Source organism: Carcharhinus amblyrhynchos, unplaced genomic scaffold, assembly GCF_965287045.1.
Source record: "Carcharhinus amblyrhynchos unplaced genomic scaffold, sCarAmb.v2.hapA scaffold_377, whole genome shotgun sequence".
NCBI lineage: Eukaryota > Metazoa > Chordata > Chondrichthyes > Carcharhiniformes > Carcharhinidae > Carcharhinus > Carcharhinus amblyrhynchos.
The window spans coordinates 25,675-43,256 of record NW_027650117.1 but is presented as its reverse complement, the minus strand read 5'-3'; the positions used below and the strand labels follow the sequence as shown (position 1 = coordinate 43,256).

At 49.1% G+C, this 17,582-nt stretch overlaps 1 protein-coding gene across 1 annotated transcript in view; it reads left to right on the top strand.

The window, feature by feature from the left end:
* Positions 1 to 17,582, top strand: part of LOC145339277 (uncharacterized) — a 65,515-nt gene that overhangs the window by 36,387 nt on the left and 11,546 nt on the right. Inside the window, exon 3 of the mRNA XM_080183689.1 lies at positions 14,658 to 14,819. Coding sequence (XP_080039815.1) covers positions 14,658 to 14,819 — 162 coding nt within the window. The remainder of the gene's footprint in view (positions 1 to 14,657; positions 14,820 to 17,582) is intronic.

Genomic DNA, 17,582 nt, shown 5'->3' with positions numbered 1-17,582 from the left:
CAGACAAGACATCTGGAGTGCTAACATGAAGTTATAATCCTGAGGGGCGAGCCCAAGGAATCCTGTGATCCGTTACTAGATCCCTTTATTCATCGGGAAGCTTACCGTCGAGGAGGGTTAGGGTACCTGGCTGGTTCTCTCTGATTCAACCTCTACCAATACAGGGGTTCGGCAAGAATTCTCACAACAGCAGGTCCAACAGGTCTATTTGGTAGCACTAGCTTTCAGAGTGTCACTCCTTCTTCAGGCGAGCGAGGAATTCTGTTCACAAACAGGGTATATAAAGACACAAACTCAATTTACAAAATAATGGTTGGAATGTGAGTCTTTACAGGTAATCAAGTCTTAAAGATACAGACAGTGTGAGTGGAGAGAGGGTGAAGAACAGGTTAAAGAGATGTGTATTGTCTCCAGACAGGTCCAACGAGGGGCATACAGGCGATGGGTCGTACTTGGGCTGCTCTTGGTTGTTCGAGATTGGCCTAGTGCTTCATGTCGTTAGTGTGTGCCTAAACTGGACCAGATACTGGGCAAGACGACAGCTCAGTGACTATCACTGATTGCTGTGCAGATACATGGATTTGGGTCGGTGTCTGCGGGAGTTTGCGCATTCTCCCCGTGCTTGCGTGGGTTTTCTCCGGGTGCTCCGGTTTCCTCCCACACCCCAAAGATGTGCTGTTAGGCCGATTGGCAGGAATAAATTGTCCCTAAATTAGTTTCCCTCAATCTGGATGGCCATAAAACATTAGACAGGGGTTGTGGGTGGAGAGGGGGACTGGTGGTGTTGAGATGGCGGCGCGGGCTCGTTGGGCTGAAGGGCCTGTTTCCCGGGCTGTTTTTGTTCTTTGTTCTTTGACACTTAGTGAGATTTTGCAAACCCAGGCAAATTGTGGGGGTTACAGATTGTGCGACATGAACCCAAGATCCCTGTTGACACCGTCCTCATGTGTGCGGAACTTGGCTATCAGTCTCTGCTCAGCGACTCTGTGCTGTCGTGTGTCGTGAAGGCCGCCTTGGAGAACGCTTACCCGAAGGTCAGAGGCTGAATGCCCGTGACCACTGAAGTGTTCGCCAACAGGAAGAGAACAGTCCTGCCTGGTGATTGTCGAGCGATGTTCATTCATCCGTTGTCGTAGCGTCTGCATGGTTTCCCCAATGTACCATGCTTCGGGACATCCTTTCTTGCAACGTATCAGGTAGACAATGTTGGCCGAGTTGCAAGAGTATTTACCGTGTACCTGGTGGATGGTATTCTCACGTGTGATGATGGTATCCATGTCGATGATCCGGCATGTCTTGCAGAGGTTGCTGTGGCAGGGTTGTGTGGTGTTGTGGTCACTGTTCTCCTGAAGGCTGGGTTGTTTGCTGCGGACAATGGTCTGTTTGAGGTTGTGTGGTTGTCTGAAGGCAAATAGTGGGGGTGTGGGGATGGCCCTGGCGAGATGTTCGTCTTCATCAATGACATGTTGAAGACTCCGGAGGGGATGTCGTAGCTTCTCCGCTTCGGGGAAACACTGGACGACGAAGGATACACATTGCAACAGACACCTACAGACACTGAAAGACACCCTCATAAGAACAGGATGTGGTGCTCGACTCATCGATCGACAGTTCCGATGCGCCACAGCGAAAAATCGCACCTCAAAAGACAAACATGGGACGCAGTGGACAGAGTACCCTTCATTGTCCAGTACTTCCCCGGAGCGGAGAAGCTACGACATCTTCTCCGGAGCCTTCAGCATATCATTGATGAAGACGAACATCTCACCAAGGCCATCCCCACACCCCCACTTCTTGCCTTCAAACAACCGCACAACCTCAAACAAACCATTATCCGCAGCAAACTACCCAGCCTTCAGGAGAACAGTGACCACAACACCACACAACCCTGCCACAGCAACCTCTGCAAGTCATGCCGGATCATCGACATGGATACCATCATCACACGTGAGAATACCATCCACCAGGTACACGGTAAATACTCTTGCAACTTGGCCAACATTGTCTACCTGATACGCTGCAGGGAAGGATGTCCCCAGGCAGGTACACTGGGGAGACCATGCAGACACTACAACAACGGATGGATGAACATCACTCGACAATCACCAGGCAGGAGTGTTCCCTTCCTGTTGGCGAACACTTCAGTGGTCACGGGCATTCAGCCTCTGATCTTCGGGTAAGCATTCTCCAAGGTGGCCTTCACGACACACGACAGCACAGAGTCGCTGAACAGAGACTGATAGCCAAGTTCCGCACACATGAGGACGGTCTCAACGGGGATCTTGGGTTCATGTCGCACAATCTGTAACCCCCGTGACTTGCCTGGGTTTGCAAAATCTCACTAACTGTCCTGTCTGGAGACAACACACATCTCTTTAACCTGTGCTTAACCCTCTCTCCACTCACACTGTCTGTATCTTTAAGACTTGATTATCTGTGAAGACTCGCATTCCAACCATTATCTTGTAAATTGAGTTAGCGTCTGTATATGCCCTGTTTGTGAACAGAAATCCCACTTACCTGATGAAGGAGTGGTGCTCCAAAAGCTTTTGCTACCAAATAAACCAGTTGGACTTTAACCTGGTGTTGTGAGACTTCTTACTGTGCCTAACCCAATCCAACGCCGGCATCTCCACATCACTACAGAGGTTGGCTGCAATGACTAATCTCAACAAACTCAGCAAAATCCAGGAGAGAAATCTACGACAGTCTGTGCCTCAGTCACCCACTGTCCTCAGCAACACTCGCATTAATGTGACCTACATTCTGAGTATTTGACTCAGCTCCAATTAATAAATAACAAAGCTCCCGCTAATGTCTATTACTCATATTGCAATGGTTTCATGGTCACAGTGTAACTTAGAAACTTGTAAGAAATATCCCAATGCAGATAGAAATTACATACAACATCCAAAATAGGATAGCAAAGACTATGCAAGCTCCTCAAGCCATTCAGTAAGATTATGGCTGATCTCTTTGTGTTTTGAGTTCCATATTTCCATCTACCTCTGATAAAGATTAAGTCCCTTTTTCTAATAAAAACCTATCTACCTCCACCTAAAAAATATTCAATACCCTGCCTCCACCAGCTACTAAGGCAGAGTTCCAACGTCTCACAATACACACAGAGAATTTCCCTCGTATCAGTGCCATTCAGGCACCTCCTAATTTTAAATCAGTGCCCACTGGTTCTGGGCTCACCCCACAAGGTCAAACGCCCTTTTCATGAGTCCAGAGCACTCAGAATCTTGGGAACTTTAACCAAATCACCCCTCACTCTTCTAAACTCCAGTGAAAACAAGCCCAGTCAGTCCAACCTCTCCTCATAAAACAACTCCAGGTAGCAATCCAGTACATCTCGCCTGAACCATCTCCAATGCATCCTGAAATATGAAAACCAAAACTGCACAAAACTGCCCCACCAATGCCCAGTATAACTGAAGCATTAACCTCCACATTGTTAAATTCCTTGTGGCAAAAGGATAGCACTCCATTAGTCTTTTTAATTATGTACTGTAACTGCATACTATTATTTTATAACCCCATACTGCTGTCCTGGGACTGTTTGATGGGGGGGACAGTGTAGAGGGAGCTTTACTCTGTATCTAACCCTGTGCTGTACCTGTCCTGGGAGTGTTTGATGGGGACAGTGTAGAGGGAGCTTTACTCTGTATCTAACCCTGTGCTGTACCTGTCCTGGGAGTGTTTGATGGGGGGACAGTGTAGAGGGAGCTTTACTCTGTATCTAACCCCGTGCTGTACCTGTCCTGGGAGTGTTTGATGGGGGACAGTGTAGAGGGAGCTTTACTCTGTATCTAACCCCGTGCTGTACCTGTCCTGGGAGTGTTTGATGGGGGACAGTGTGGAGAGAGCTTTACTCTGTATCTAACCCCGTGCTGTACCTGTCCTGGGAGTGTTTGATGGGGACAGTGTAGAGGGAGCTTTACTCTGTATCTAACCCCGTGCTGTACTTGTCCTGGGAGTGTTTGATGGGGGGACAGTGCAGAGGGAGCTTTACTCTGTATCTAACCCCGTGCTTTACCTGTCCTGGGAGTGTTTGATGGGGGACAATGTAGAGGGAGCTTTACTCTGTATCTAACCCCATGCTGTTCCTGTCCTGGGAGTGTTTGATGGGGACACTGTAGAGGGAGCTTAACTCTGTATCTAACCCCGTGCTGTACCTGTCCTGGGAGTGTTTAATGGGGACAGTGTAGAGGGAGCTTTACTCTGTATCTAACCCCGTGCTGTAACTGTCCTGGGAGTGTTTAATGGGGACAGTGTAGAGAGAGCTTTACTCTGTATCTAACCCTGTGCTGTACCTGTCCTGGGAGTGTTTGATGGGGGGACAGTGTAGAGGGAGCTTTACTCTGTATCTAACCCCGTGCTGTACCTGTCCTGGGAGTGTTTGATGGGGACAGTGTAGAGGGAGCTTTACTCTGTATCTAACCCCGTGCTGTACCTGTCCTGGGAGTGTTTAATGGGGACAGTGTAGACAGAGCTTTATTCTGTATCTAACCCCGTGCTGTACCTGTCCTGGGAGTGTTTGATGGGGGACAGTGTAGAGGGAGCTTTACTCTGTATCTAACCCCGTGCTGTACCTGTCCTGGGAGTGTTTGATGGGGACAGTGTGGAGGGAGCTTTACTCTGTATCTAACCCCGTGCTGTACCTGTCCTGGGAGTGTTTGATGAGGGACAGTGTGGAGGGAGCTTTACTCTGTATCTAACCCCGTGCTGTACCTGTCCTGGGAGTGTTTGACGGGGGGGACAGTGTAGAGGGAGCTTTACTCTGTATCTAACCCCGTGCTGTACCTGTCCTGGGAGTGTTTGATGGGGGACAGAGCAGAGGGAGCTTTACTCTGTATCTAACCCCGTGCTGTACCTGTCCTGGGAGAGTTTGATGGGGGGACAGTGTAGAGGGAGCTTTACTCTGTATCTAACCCCGTGCTGTACCTGTCCTGGGAGAGTTTGATGGGGGGACAGTGTAGAGGGAGCTTTACTCTGTATCTAACCCCGTGCTGTACCTGTCCTGGGAGAGTTTGATGGGGGGACAGTGTAGAGGGAGCTTTACTCTGTATCTAACCCCGTGCTGTACTTGTCCTGGGAGAGTTTGATGGGGGGACAGTGTAGAGGGAGCTTTACTCTGTATCTAACCCCGTGCTGTACCTGTCCTGGGAGAGTTTGATGGGGGGACAGTGTAGAGGGAGCTTTACTCTGTATCTAACCCCGTGCTGTACTTGTCCTGGGAGTGTTTGATGGGGGGACAGTGCAGAGGGAGCTTTACTCTGTATCTAACCCCGTGCTGTACCTGTCCTGGGAGAGTTTGATGGGGGGACAGTGTAGAGGGAGCTTTACTCTGTATCTAACCCCGTGCTGTACCTGTCCTGGGAGAGTTTGATGGGGGGACAGTGTAGAGGGAGCTTTACTCTGTATCTAACCCCGTGCTGTACTTGTCCTGGGAGTGTTTGATGGGGGGGACAGTGTAGAGGGAGCTTTACTCTGTATCTAACCCTGTGCTGTACCTGTCCTGGGAGTGTTTGATTGGGGGGGGACAGTGTAGAGGGAGCTTTACTCTGTATCTAACCCCGTGCTGTACTTGTCCTGGGAGAGTTTTTTATTGGGACAGTGTAGAGGGAGCTTTACTCTGTATCTAACCCCGTGCTGTACCTGCCCTGGGAGTGTTTGATGGGGGGACAGTGTAGAGGGAGCTTTACTCCGTATCTAACCCCGTGCTGTACCTGTCCTGGGAGTCTTTGATGGGGGACAATGTAGAGGGAGCTTTACTCTGTATCTAACCCCGTGCTGTACCTGTCCTGGGAGTGTTTGATGGGGACACTGTAGAGGGAGCTTAACTCTGTATCTAACCCCATGCTGTACCTGTCCTGGGAGTGTTTAATGGGGACAGTGTAGAGAGAGCTTTACTCTGTATCTAACCCTGTGCTGTACCTGTCCTGGGAGTGTTTGATGGGGGGACAGTGTAGAGGGAGCTTTACTCTGTATCCAACCCCGTGCTGTACCTGTCCTGGGAGTGTTTAATGGGGACAGTGTAGACAGAGCTTTATTCTGTATCTAACCCTGTGCTGTACCTGTCCTGGGAGTGTTTGATGGGGGACAGTGTTGAGGGAGCTTTACTCTGTATCTAACCCCGTGCTGTACCTGTCCTGGGAGTGTTTGATGGGGGACAGTGTAGAGGGAGCTTTATTCTGTATCTAACCCCGTGCTGTACCTGTCCTGGGAGTGTTTGATGGGGGGGACAGTGTAGAGGGAGCTTTACTCTGTATCTAACCCCGTGCTGTACCTGTCCTGGGAGTGTTTGATGGGGGACAGTGTAGAGGGAGCTTTACTCTGTATCTAACCCCGTGCTGTACCTGTCCTGGGTGTGTTTGATGGGGGACAGTGTAGAGGGAGCTTTACTCTGCATCTAACCCCGTGCTGTACCTGTCCTGGGAGTGTTTGATGGGGACAGTGTAGAGGGAGCTTAACTCTGTATCTAACCCCGTGCTGTACCTGTCCTGGGAGTGTTTGATGGGGACAGTCTGGAGGGAGCTTTACTCTGTACCTAACCCCGTGCTGTACCTGTCCTGGGAGTGTTTGATGGGGGGGGACAGTGTAGAGGGAGATTTACTCTGTATCTAACCCCGTGCTGTACCTGTCCTGGGAGTGTTTGATGGGGACAGTGTAGAGGGAGCTTTACTCTGTATCTAACCCCGTGCTGTACTTGTCCTGGGAGTGTTTGATGGGGGGGACAGTGTAGAGGGAGCTTTACTCTGTATCTAACCCCGTGCTGTACCTGTCCTGGGAGAGTTTGATGGGGGGACAGTGTAGAGGGAGCTTTACTCTGTATCTAACCCCGTGCTGTACCTGTCCTGGGAGAGTTTGATGGGGGGACAGTGTAGAGGGAGCTTTACTCTGTATCTAACCCCGTGCTGTACCTGTCCTGGGAGTGTTTGATGGGGACAGTGTAGAGGGAGCTTTACTCTGTATCTAACCCCGTGCTGTACCTGTCCTGGGAGTGTTTGATGGGGGGTCAGTGTAGAAGGAGCTTTACTCTGTATCTAACCCCGTGCTGTACCTGTCCTGGGAGTGTTTGATGGGGACAGTGTAGAGGGAGCTTTACTCTATATCTAACCCCGTGCTGTACCTGTCCTGGGAGTGTTTGATGGGGGGGGACAGTGTAGAGGGAGCTTTACTCTGTATCTAACCCCGTGCTGTACCTGTCCTGGGAGTGTTTGATGGGGAGGGACAGTGTAGAGGGAGCTTTACTCTGTATCTAACCCCGTGCCGTACCTGTACTGGGAGTGTTTGATGGGGGGACAGTGTAGAGGGAGCTTTACTCTGTATCTAAACCCATGCTGTACCTGTCCTGGGAGTGTTTGATGGGGGGACAGTGTAGAGGGAGCTTTACTCTGTATCTAACCCTGTGCCGTAACTGTCCTGTGATGAGTCCCAGGATGATGAAAATAGCCATTGGAATGTTGTTTTGTCTCCTGAATTGTCAGGAATGCTTTTTGATAGGGAGATGGAGAGTTGAATGAACTGTAGATGACAGAGACAGTGCAGAGTTAGTGTTCCCTGTCCCTCACTGAGACAAACAGCTGTACATTTAGTATTGGGGAAGATCTCTGTGTATTTATACAGAGATCGCTACTCACAGTCACTATTGAGTCAGAATCACTCGCAGTTATAGCCGGTGTCAACCGCACTATCGGATAACCGCTCTCGGACATCAGTCTCAATCCTGGCTAGGTGTAACCCCCAGAACCTGTCCCAACGCCTCTGGAATCTGAAACCCTTGCTTCAAGCCATCTATTCAGCCACATATCCATCCGATATATCCCGCTATTTCTATTCCAGCTCGCATGTGGGACCAGTAGTAATCCTGAGACTCCTACATTTGAGGTCCTACTTTCCAATTTGCTTCCTAACTCTAAATATTTTAGGATCTTGGGGTCCGGGTCCACAGGACTCTTAAATCGGCCTCGCAGGTGGAGGATGTGGTCAAGAAGGCGTATGGTGTACTGGCCTTCATTAATCGAGGGATTGAGTTTAGGAGTCGGGAGGTAATGCTGCAACTTTATAGGACCCTTGTCAGACCCCACTTGGAGTCCTGTGCGCAGTTCTGGTCGCCTCACTATAGGAAAGACGTAGAAGCTATTGAAAGGGTGCAGAGGAGATTTACAAGGATGTTGCCTGGACTGGGAGGCATGCCTTATGAAGATAGGTTGAGGGAGCTGGGACTCTTCTCCCTGGAGAGACGAAGGTTGAGAGGCGACCTGATAGAGGTTTATAAAATGTTGAGAGGAATAGATAGGATGGATTCTCGAAGGCTATTTCCCAGGGCTGAAATGGTCGCTACAAGAGGACACAGGTTTAAGGTGCAGGGAGGCAAGTACAGAGGTGATGTTTGGGGTAAGTTTTTCACTCAGAGGGAGGTGAGTGAGTGGAATCGGCTGCCGTCAGTGGTGGTGGAGGCGAACTCGCTGGGGTCTTTTAAAAGACTTCTGGATGAGTACATGGGATTTAATGGGATTGGGGGTTGTAGATAGGTCTATAGATTGGTAGGTGTTGATGTGATCGGTGCAACTCGTGGGCCGAAGGGCCTGTTTGTGCTGTAGTGTTCTATGTTCTATCTCATCCCTTTTTTCCCCTATGTCATTGGTAGTAATGTGTACCATGACCACTGGCTGTTTACACTCCCCCTCTAGAATACTCTGTAGTTCTCCCCAAGACATCCATGACCCTAGCACCGGGGAGGCAACATACCATCCTGGAGTCTCATTGGCAGCCACAGAAATGCCAATCTATTTCCCTTATAATAGAATCCCCTATGAATATTGCATTCCCACACTTTTTATTCTTTCCTCTGTGCAGCAATCGTGGTGCAAGGATTTTGGCTGCTACGATTCCTGAGGGTCACTCCCCTCGACAGTATCTGTTTAGCCAGAGGAGATTCCCACACTGCCTGCCTCACCCTCTTGCTCTGCCTGGCGCTCACCCACTCCCTTGCTGCCGGAGGGGTTCCTGCAGTGTGACCACCTGTCTATATGTGCTATCCATGATACTCTCCACTCCGCAGATGTCTCACAATGTCTCCAGCCATCGCTCCAGTTCCAAAACCTGAGCTTTCAGCAGCTGCATTTAGAGATACTTTCTACACACATTCTGGTCCCAGGCACTGGAGGTGTTCCCACGTGGAGCACAAGGATCAAACTATAGCTTTGAGCTCTACTGCTATGACTTACCCCTTTAAATTAAACCTTGGAAGGTGCTTTAAATCAATTCTTTAGGGCCATTTTCTTCCTGGTCCTCATTACTACAGGATATAGTCCAACCTCTGAAACAATAATACAAGTAGTAATACAATATTTACCCGATCTTATCCATGACTGACTCACCAGTCAGTTTTTCCCCTTGTAGTGTCTAGTGGCAAGGCCATTCTCTAAAGATTTACTCACCCAGCTGTGTCTCACTCCGGATGTGCTCGCTCCCAAATGCTTATGTGCAGACCTCACTCTCAGTCTCACTCACACAGTCACATGGACAGTGTGAGTCCCACATCCTGGGGTCAGTCTCACTCCCACACCCAGAGGTCAGTCTCACTCCCACATCCTGGGGTCAGTCTCACTCCCACATCCTGGGGTCAGTCTCACTCCCACACCCTGGGGTCAGTCTCACTCCCACATCCTGGGGTCAGTCTCACTCCCACATCCTGGGGTCAGTCTCACTCCCACACCCAGAGGTCAGTCTCACTCCCACATCCTGGGGTCAGTCTCACTCCCACATCCTGGGGTCAGTCTCACTCCCACATCCTGGGGTCAGTCTCACTCCCACATCCTGGGGTCAGTCTCACTCCCACATCCTGGGGTCAGTCTCACTCCCACATCCTGGGGTCAGTCTCACTCCCACATCCTGGGGTCAGTCTCACTCCCACACCCAGAGGTCAGTCTCACTCTCACACCCTGGGGTCAGTCTCACTCCCACACCCTGGGGTCAGTCTCACTCCCACACCCTGGGGTCAGTCTCACTCTCACACCCTGGGGTCAGTCTCACTCCCACACCCTGGGGTCAGTCTCACTCCCACATCCTGGGGTCAGTCTTACTCCCACGTCCTGGGGTCAGTCTCACTCCCACACTCTGGGGTCAGTCTCACTCCCACATCCTGGGGTCAGTCTCACTCCCACACCCTGGGGTCAGTCTCACTCCCACACCCAGAGGTCAGTCTCACTCCCACATCCTGGGGTCAGTCTCACTCCCACACCCTGGGGTCAGTCTCACTCCCACACCCAGAGGTCAGTCTCACTCCCACATCCTGGGGTCAGTCTCACTCCCACATCCTGGGGTCAGTCTCACTCCCACATCCTGGGGTCAGTCTCACTCCCACACCCAGAGGTCAGTCTCACTCCCACATCCTGGGGTCAGTCTCACTCCCACATCCTGGGGTCAGTCTCACTCCCACACCCTGGGGTCAGTCTCACTCCCACATCCTGGGGTCAGTCTCACTCCCACACCCAGAGGTCAGTCTCACTCCCACGTCCTGGGGTCAGTCTCACTCCCACACCCTGGGGTCAGTCTCACTCCCACATCCTGGGGTCAGTCTCACTCCCACATCCTGGGGTCAGTCTCACTCCCACATCCTGGGGTCAGTCTCACTCCCACACCCAGAGGTCAGTCTCACTCCCACATCCTGGGGTCAGTCTCACTCCCACGTCCTGGGGTCAGTCTCACTCCCACACCCTGGGGTCAGTCTCACTCCCACATCCTGGGGTCAGTCTCACTCCCACATCCTGGGGTCAGTCTCACTCCCACATCCTGGGGTCAGTCTCACTCCCACACCCAGAGGTCAGTCTCACTCCCACACCCAGAGGTCAGTCTCACTCCCACACCCTGGGGTCAGTCTCACTCCCACACTCTGGGGGTCTATCCCACTCCCACTGGTCAGTGTCACTCTCCCAGCCTTGGGTGTAGGAGGGCATATATGGATGAGGGAAGTGCAGTTGATGTAATTTACATGGATTTTAGCAAAGCCTTTGAAAAATCCTACATGGGAGACCGTTTGAGAAGGGAAACTTGGTGAGATGGGTCCAAAAATGGCTTAGTAATAGGACAGAAAGGATCGTGATAGATAGTTATTTGAATTACTGGAGGTTTGTATCCAGTAGCGTACCTCCAGGATCAATGCTAGGTCCTTTACTGTTCGTTATAAACATAAATGATATAGATGAAAGTGTCATGGGAATGTTTAGCAAGTTTGCAGATGACACCAAGATTAGTAGGATGGTTAATAGTGAAGACGAAGGTCGTAGGTTACAGGATGAAAAAGATGGACAGAGCAGTAATCAATGGTGTTTAACCGTGGGAAGTACAAGGTGATGCACTTTGGAAGAAGAAACTAGACAAGGAAATCTACTTAAAATTGCAGGGGCCCCTGGCAGATATATTTAAAATATCGGTCTCCACAGTTGAGGTGCCTGATGATTGGAGGATAGTTCAAGTTGTTCCGTTGTTTAAAAAAGGCTCTAAAAGTAATTCGGGAAATTATAGGCCGGTAAGTTTGAAGTAGGTAAATTATTGGAAGGAGTACTAAGAGATTGGACCTACAAATATTTGGAGGGACAGGGACTTATTAGGGCGAGTCAACATGGCTTTGTGTGTGGTAGATCGTGTTTAACCAATCTATTAGAGTTTTTTGAGGAGGTTACCAAGAAAGTGGATGAAGGGAAGGCAGTGGATGTTGTCTACATGGACTTCAGTAAGGCCTTTTGTGGAGGTCCTGCATGGGAGGTTAGTTAGGAAGGTTCAGTTGCTAGGTATACATGGAGAGGGAGTAAATTGGATTAGACATTGGCTCAATGGAAGAAGCCAGAGAGTGGTTGTGGAGGATTGCTTCTCTGAGTGGAGGCCTGTGACCAATGGAGTGCCGCAGGGATCAGTGTTGGGTCCATTGTTGTTTGACATCTATATCAATAATCTGGATGATAATGTGGTAAATTGGATCAGCAAATTTGCTGATGATACAAAGATTGGAGGTGTAGCGGACAGTGAGGAAGGTTTTCAAAGCTTGCAGAGGGATTTGGATCAACTAGAAAAATTGGCTGAAAAATGGCAAATGGAATTTAACACAGACAAGTGTGAGGTATTGCACTTTGGAAGGACAAACCAAAGTAGAACATACAGGGTAAATGGTAGGACTCTGAAGAGTGCAGTTGAACAGAGGGATCTGGGAATACAGGTACAGAATTCCCCAAAAGTGACATCACAGGTGGATAGGGTTGTAAAGAGTGCTTTTGGTACATTGGCCTTTATAAATCAGAGTATCGAGTATAAAAGTTGGAGTGTTATGGTAAGGTTATATAAGGCATTGGTGAGGCCAAATTTAGAGTATTGTGTACAGTTTTGGTCACCTAGTTACAGGAAGGATGTAAATAAGATTGAAAGAGTGCAGAGAAGGTTCACAAGGATGTTGCTGGGACTTGAAAAGCTGAGTTACAGAGAGATTGAATAGGTTAGGACTTTATTCCCTGGAGCGTAGAAGAATGAGGGGAGATTTGATAGAGGTGTATAAGATTTTGATGGGTGTAGATAGAGTGAATGCAAGCAGGCTTTTTCCACTGAGGCTAGAGGAGAAAAAAACCAGAGGGCATGGGTTAAGGAGAAAAGTTTAAAGGGAATATTAGGGGGGGATTCTTCACACAGAGAGTGGTGGGAGTGTGGAACGAGCTGTTGGATAAATGCGGGGTCACTTTTAACATTTAAGTAAAACTTGGACGGGTTCATGGATGAGAGGGGTGTGGAGGGATATGGTCCAAGTGCAGGTCAGTGGGACTAGGCAAAAAATGGTTTGGCACAGGGGCCAAAAGGCCTGTTTCTGAGCTGTAATGTTCTATGGCTCTAAGTACTTAATGAATGGTAGGACACTGGGAAGCTCAGAGGAACAAATGGATCTTGGGGTACTCATTCACAGATCCCTGAAGGTGACAAAGCAGGGGAATAGGATAGTTAAGAAGGCATATGGGACACATGTTTTTATCAGTTGTGGCATGGGATATAAGAGCAAGAATGTAATGTTGGCGTTGTACAGAGTGTTGGTTAGGCCACAGTTGGAATACTGTGCGCAGTTCTGATCACCTCACTATGGGAAGGATGTGATAGCACTGGAGGGGGTACAGAGGAGGGACACCTGGATGTTGCCTGGGACGGAGCATTTGAGACTGGATAGGTTTGGATTATTTTCTTTAGAGCAGAGAAGGCTGAGGGAGGACATGATTGAGGTGTGTAAGCTTATGAGGGGAATGGACGAGGTGAATAGGAAGCAGCCGTTTCCCTTGGTTCAACAGCTAATCATTTAGGGTGGGGAGCAGGAGATTTAGAAGGGATTTGAGAATTATTTTGCAATTAAGAGGTTTGTGGATATTTGGAATACACAGCTGGAAAGATAGTGGAGGCCAGAAACCTTACAACCTTTACAAAGTATTTGGGTGGGTGCCTAAAATATCCAAAACATTCAAGGATATGGGCTAAGTGCTGGAAAATGGGATTAACGCAACTTTAGTGGTAGTTATTGTCAGTGCAAACTCAATGGGCAGAAGGGCTTTTTCTACTCTGTAAGACTCTGTGTAGTTATTACTAAGGGACTGTACGTGACTCCCACAAATAACCTTGTGCCTTCACCGTTTCCACCCAAATCATTTCCAAACCTTGCTTTCCTGAACCTAGGTCATCCCTCTGTATTGTGCTGAAATCGTCATTAACTTTCGGAGCCACCCCTCTATCCTTCCCGAGCTTCCTGAATATCCTGCACCCTTCAGTGTTCAGATCCCAATCCATGTTCGGCTGCAGCCATGTCTCCGTGACGGGCTATCACACTGTACTTATTTATTTCTGTCTGTGCTCTCAGTGTATCTGTTCTGTTTTGAATGCAATGTGCATTCAGATACAGAGCTTTTAGTTTTATCTTTTTATTTTTATATCCCCTCATCATTGATTTACTGTTAGATTTGCGCTCTCTGTCCCTCCCTGTCACGGTGTGTTTTCATTTCCCAAAATAATACCTTTCTCTTTCGCTTTGCCTCTGCTCTTTGATTGCATCCTGCCAAATTTGCCTCCACTATTTAGTGTTAAACTTTCTCTACTTCCCGAGTTTGCAGCTTGCTAGACCATCAGCATGGTCTGGCCATAGACCAACCGCACACATGAGGACGGCCTCAACCGAGACCTTGGGTTCATGTCGCACTATCTGTAACCCCCATGACTTGCCTGAACTTGCAACATCTCACTTGCTGTACTGTCTGGAGACAATACACATCTCTTCAATGCTATCTCCACTCCCATTGTCTGCACCTTGAATTAGCTGTAAAGACTCACATTCTAATCAATATTCTGCAAACTGTGTGTGCCTTTATATGCTCTGTTTCTGATCAGAACTTTCCACTCACCTGACGAAGAAACAGTGTTCTGAAAGCTTGTGGTGTTTACTATCAAATAAACTGGTTGGATTTTAACCTGGTGTTGTGAGACTTCTTACCGTATAAACCATCCCAACAGGACACATCCCACTTTCCCAGTATTAGTGCCAGTGCTCCCCGAACTGGAACCCATATCTCCCGTACCAAGCTCTGAGACACAGTGTCCATCTCGCTAACCATGTAACGGCTACCCTCCAGGTAAACCAGGAAAAGGCAGGCGATCGAGGCTCGGGCCTGGGATACCTGGAACATATCTGCCAGCTCATCGAGACTATTGGACAGTTACAAGACCAGAACAAGCAGCTACAGAAGCAGTTGTGGATCGCGGAGAGAACTCTGAAAGTGAACAGGATGAAGGAGGTAAGAGGCGCTCTCTCTCTCTCTCATTGAAGGAAGACATTGTCCGTGTGAGTGCTCAGTTTGGGCCAGGCTTCCTGATTGGGGCTGGAGTTTGGCACCTTTCCCCACTGCTGTGGGATCCTACAGTGCAGAAAGAGGCCATTCAGCCCATCGAGTCTGCACTGAACACAACCCCACCCAGGCCCTATCCCCATATCGCTGCACATTTACCCACTAATCCCTCTAACCTACACATCGCAGGTCACTAAGGGGCAATTTTAGCATGGCCAATTAACCTAATTTCGTAGCATGGCCAATCAACCTAACCCGCACATCTTTGGACTATGGGAGGAAACCGGAGCACCCGGAGGAAACCCACGCAGACACGAGGAGAATGCGCAAACTCCACACAGACAGTGACCCCGAGCTGGGAATCGAACCCAGGACCCTGGGGCTGTGAAACAGCAGCGCTAACCCACTGTGCTACCGTGCCACTGTCATGTCAAAAGCCTTCTCCCTGGTGAAGTAATCAGGCTAATAACTAGAAACCCTGTGTTAAAGGAGGAGGAAAGAGTGCGAGGAAGACATTTTCACACAGAGGGGGTTTGGAGTCTTCCTGGGAGACTGGTGAAGATGGGTTCGATTGAGGTATTCCAAAGGGAATTGGGTTGCTATTTGTAAAGACAGAGCAAGTTTCTGGGGATAAGGCAGAGGGTGGGATGAGGTGGAATATTCCTTCAGCAAACCAGTATAGACTGGAGGGGCCAAATCGCCATCTCCGCAGAGATTCTTACTTGGTACATTCAGAAGATAAAGAACATAAGAACATAAGAAATAGGAGCAGGAGTCGGCCATCTAGCCCTTCGAGCCTGCCCCGCCATTCAATAAGATCATGGCTGATCTGTCGTGGCTCAGTTCCACATTCCCGCCCTCTCCCCATAACCCTTAATCCCCTCTCTTATCAAAAACCCATCAACCCGCGTCTTAAAAATATTTAGCGAGGCAGCCTCCACCACTTCAACGGGCAGAGAATTCCAGAGATTCACCACCCTTTGAGTGAAGAAGTTCCTCCTCAACTCCGTTCTAAACCGCCTCCCCTTTATCTTGAGGCTGTGCCCCCTAGTCCTACTGTCTTTTTTGAGCGGGAAGAGTCTCTCCACCTCTATCCTATCCATCCCATTCATCATCTTATACGTCTCAATGAGATCTCCCCTCATTCTTCTAAACTCTAACGAGTACAAGCCCAGTTTATTCAGCCTCTCCTCATAGCTCAATCCCCTCAACTCCGGTATCAGCCTAGTAAACCTCCTCTGCACTCCCTCCAGGGCCAAAATATCCTTGCGCAGGTGTTCAAAATCTTTTGAATTAAACTAATTAAAGTAAATAAGAAGGGGGTCGATAAAACCTCATTCCCTCCGGGACACAATGGATCAGGGATTGGCTCGCTGATAGAAGACAGAGGGTGGTAGTTGATGGGAAATATTCAACCTGGAGTTCAGTTACAAGTGGTGTACCTCAGGGATCTGTTTTGGGGCCACTGCTGTTTGTCATTTTTATAAATGACCTAGATGAGGGTGTAGAAGGATGGGTTAGTAAGTTTGCTGATGACACCAAAGTCGGAGGAGTTGTAGACAGTGAGGATGGATGTTACAGTTTACAGAGGGACGTAGATAAGCTGCAGAGCTGGGCTGAGAGGTGGCAGATGGAGTTTAATGTGGAAAAGTGTGAGGTGATTCACTTTGATAAGACTAACAGGAGTACAGAATATAGGGCTAATGGAAGGACTCTTGGTAGTGTCGATGAACAGAGAGATCTCGGTGTACATGTGCATAGCTCCATGAAAGTTGGCACCCAGGTTGATAAGGTTGTTAAGAAGGCGTACGGTGTGTTAGCTTTTATTGGTAGAGGGATTGAATTTCGGAGCCGTGAGTTCATGTTACAACTGTACAAAACTCTGGTGCGGCCGCACTTGGAGTATTGTGTACAGTTCTGGTCGCCGCATTATAAGAAAGATGTGGAGGCATTGGAAAGGGTGCAGAGGAGGTTTACCAGGATGTTGCCTGGTATGGTGGGAAGGTCTTATGAGGGAAGGCTGAGGGACTTGAGGTTATTTTCATTGGAGAGAAGAAGGTTAAGAGGTGACCTAATTGAGGCATACAAGATGATCAGAGGATTGGATAGGGTGGATAGTGAGAGCCTTTTTCCTCGGATGGTGATGGCTAACACGAGGGGACATAGCTTTAAATTAAGGGGTGGTAATTATAGGACAGATGTCAGAGGTAGGTTCTTTACTCAGAGGGTAGTAAGGGCGTGGAATGCCCTGCCTGCAGCAGTTGTGGACTCGCCAACTTTAAGAGCGTTCAAATGGTCAGTGGATAGGCATTGGAATAGTTTAGGTTAGAGGGTCATTGGATTGGTTCCACTGGTCGGTGCAACATCGAGGGCCGAAGGGCCTGTACTGTGCTGTAATGTTCTATGTTGTAATGGGCTCAGGAAGCCTCAATGGTGCACGTGGACTCCGCGTGCTCCCTCTCCAGGGACACTCCGCCGTGAATGGAGCCACAGTGGAGGGGCAGACAGTCGGGTCGGACAACCCCTTCGGCTGCCTGGAAATGTTTGTGGCAAATTTGGCCAGGCCCAAATTCTCAAGGAGGTCCTCCGCCTTCCCCGCTCCCCCTCTACACCGAGATCAGGAGGAAGTGCAAACATAAGAACATAAGAAATAGGAGCAGGAGTAGGCCATCTAGCCCTTCGAGCCTGCCCCGCCATTCAATAAGATCATGG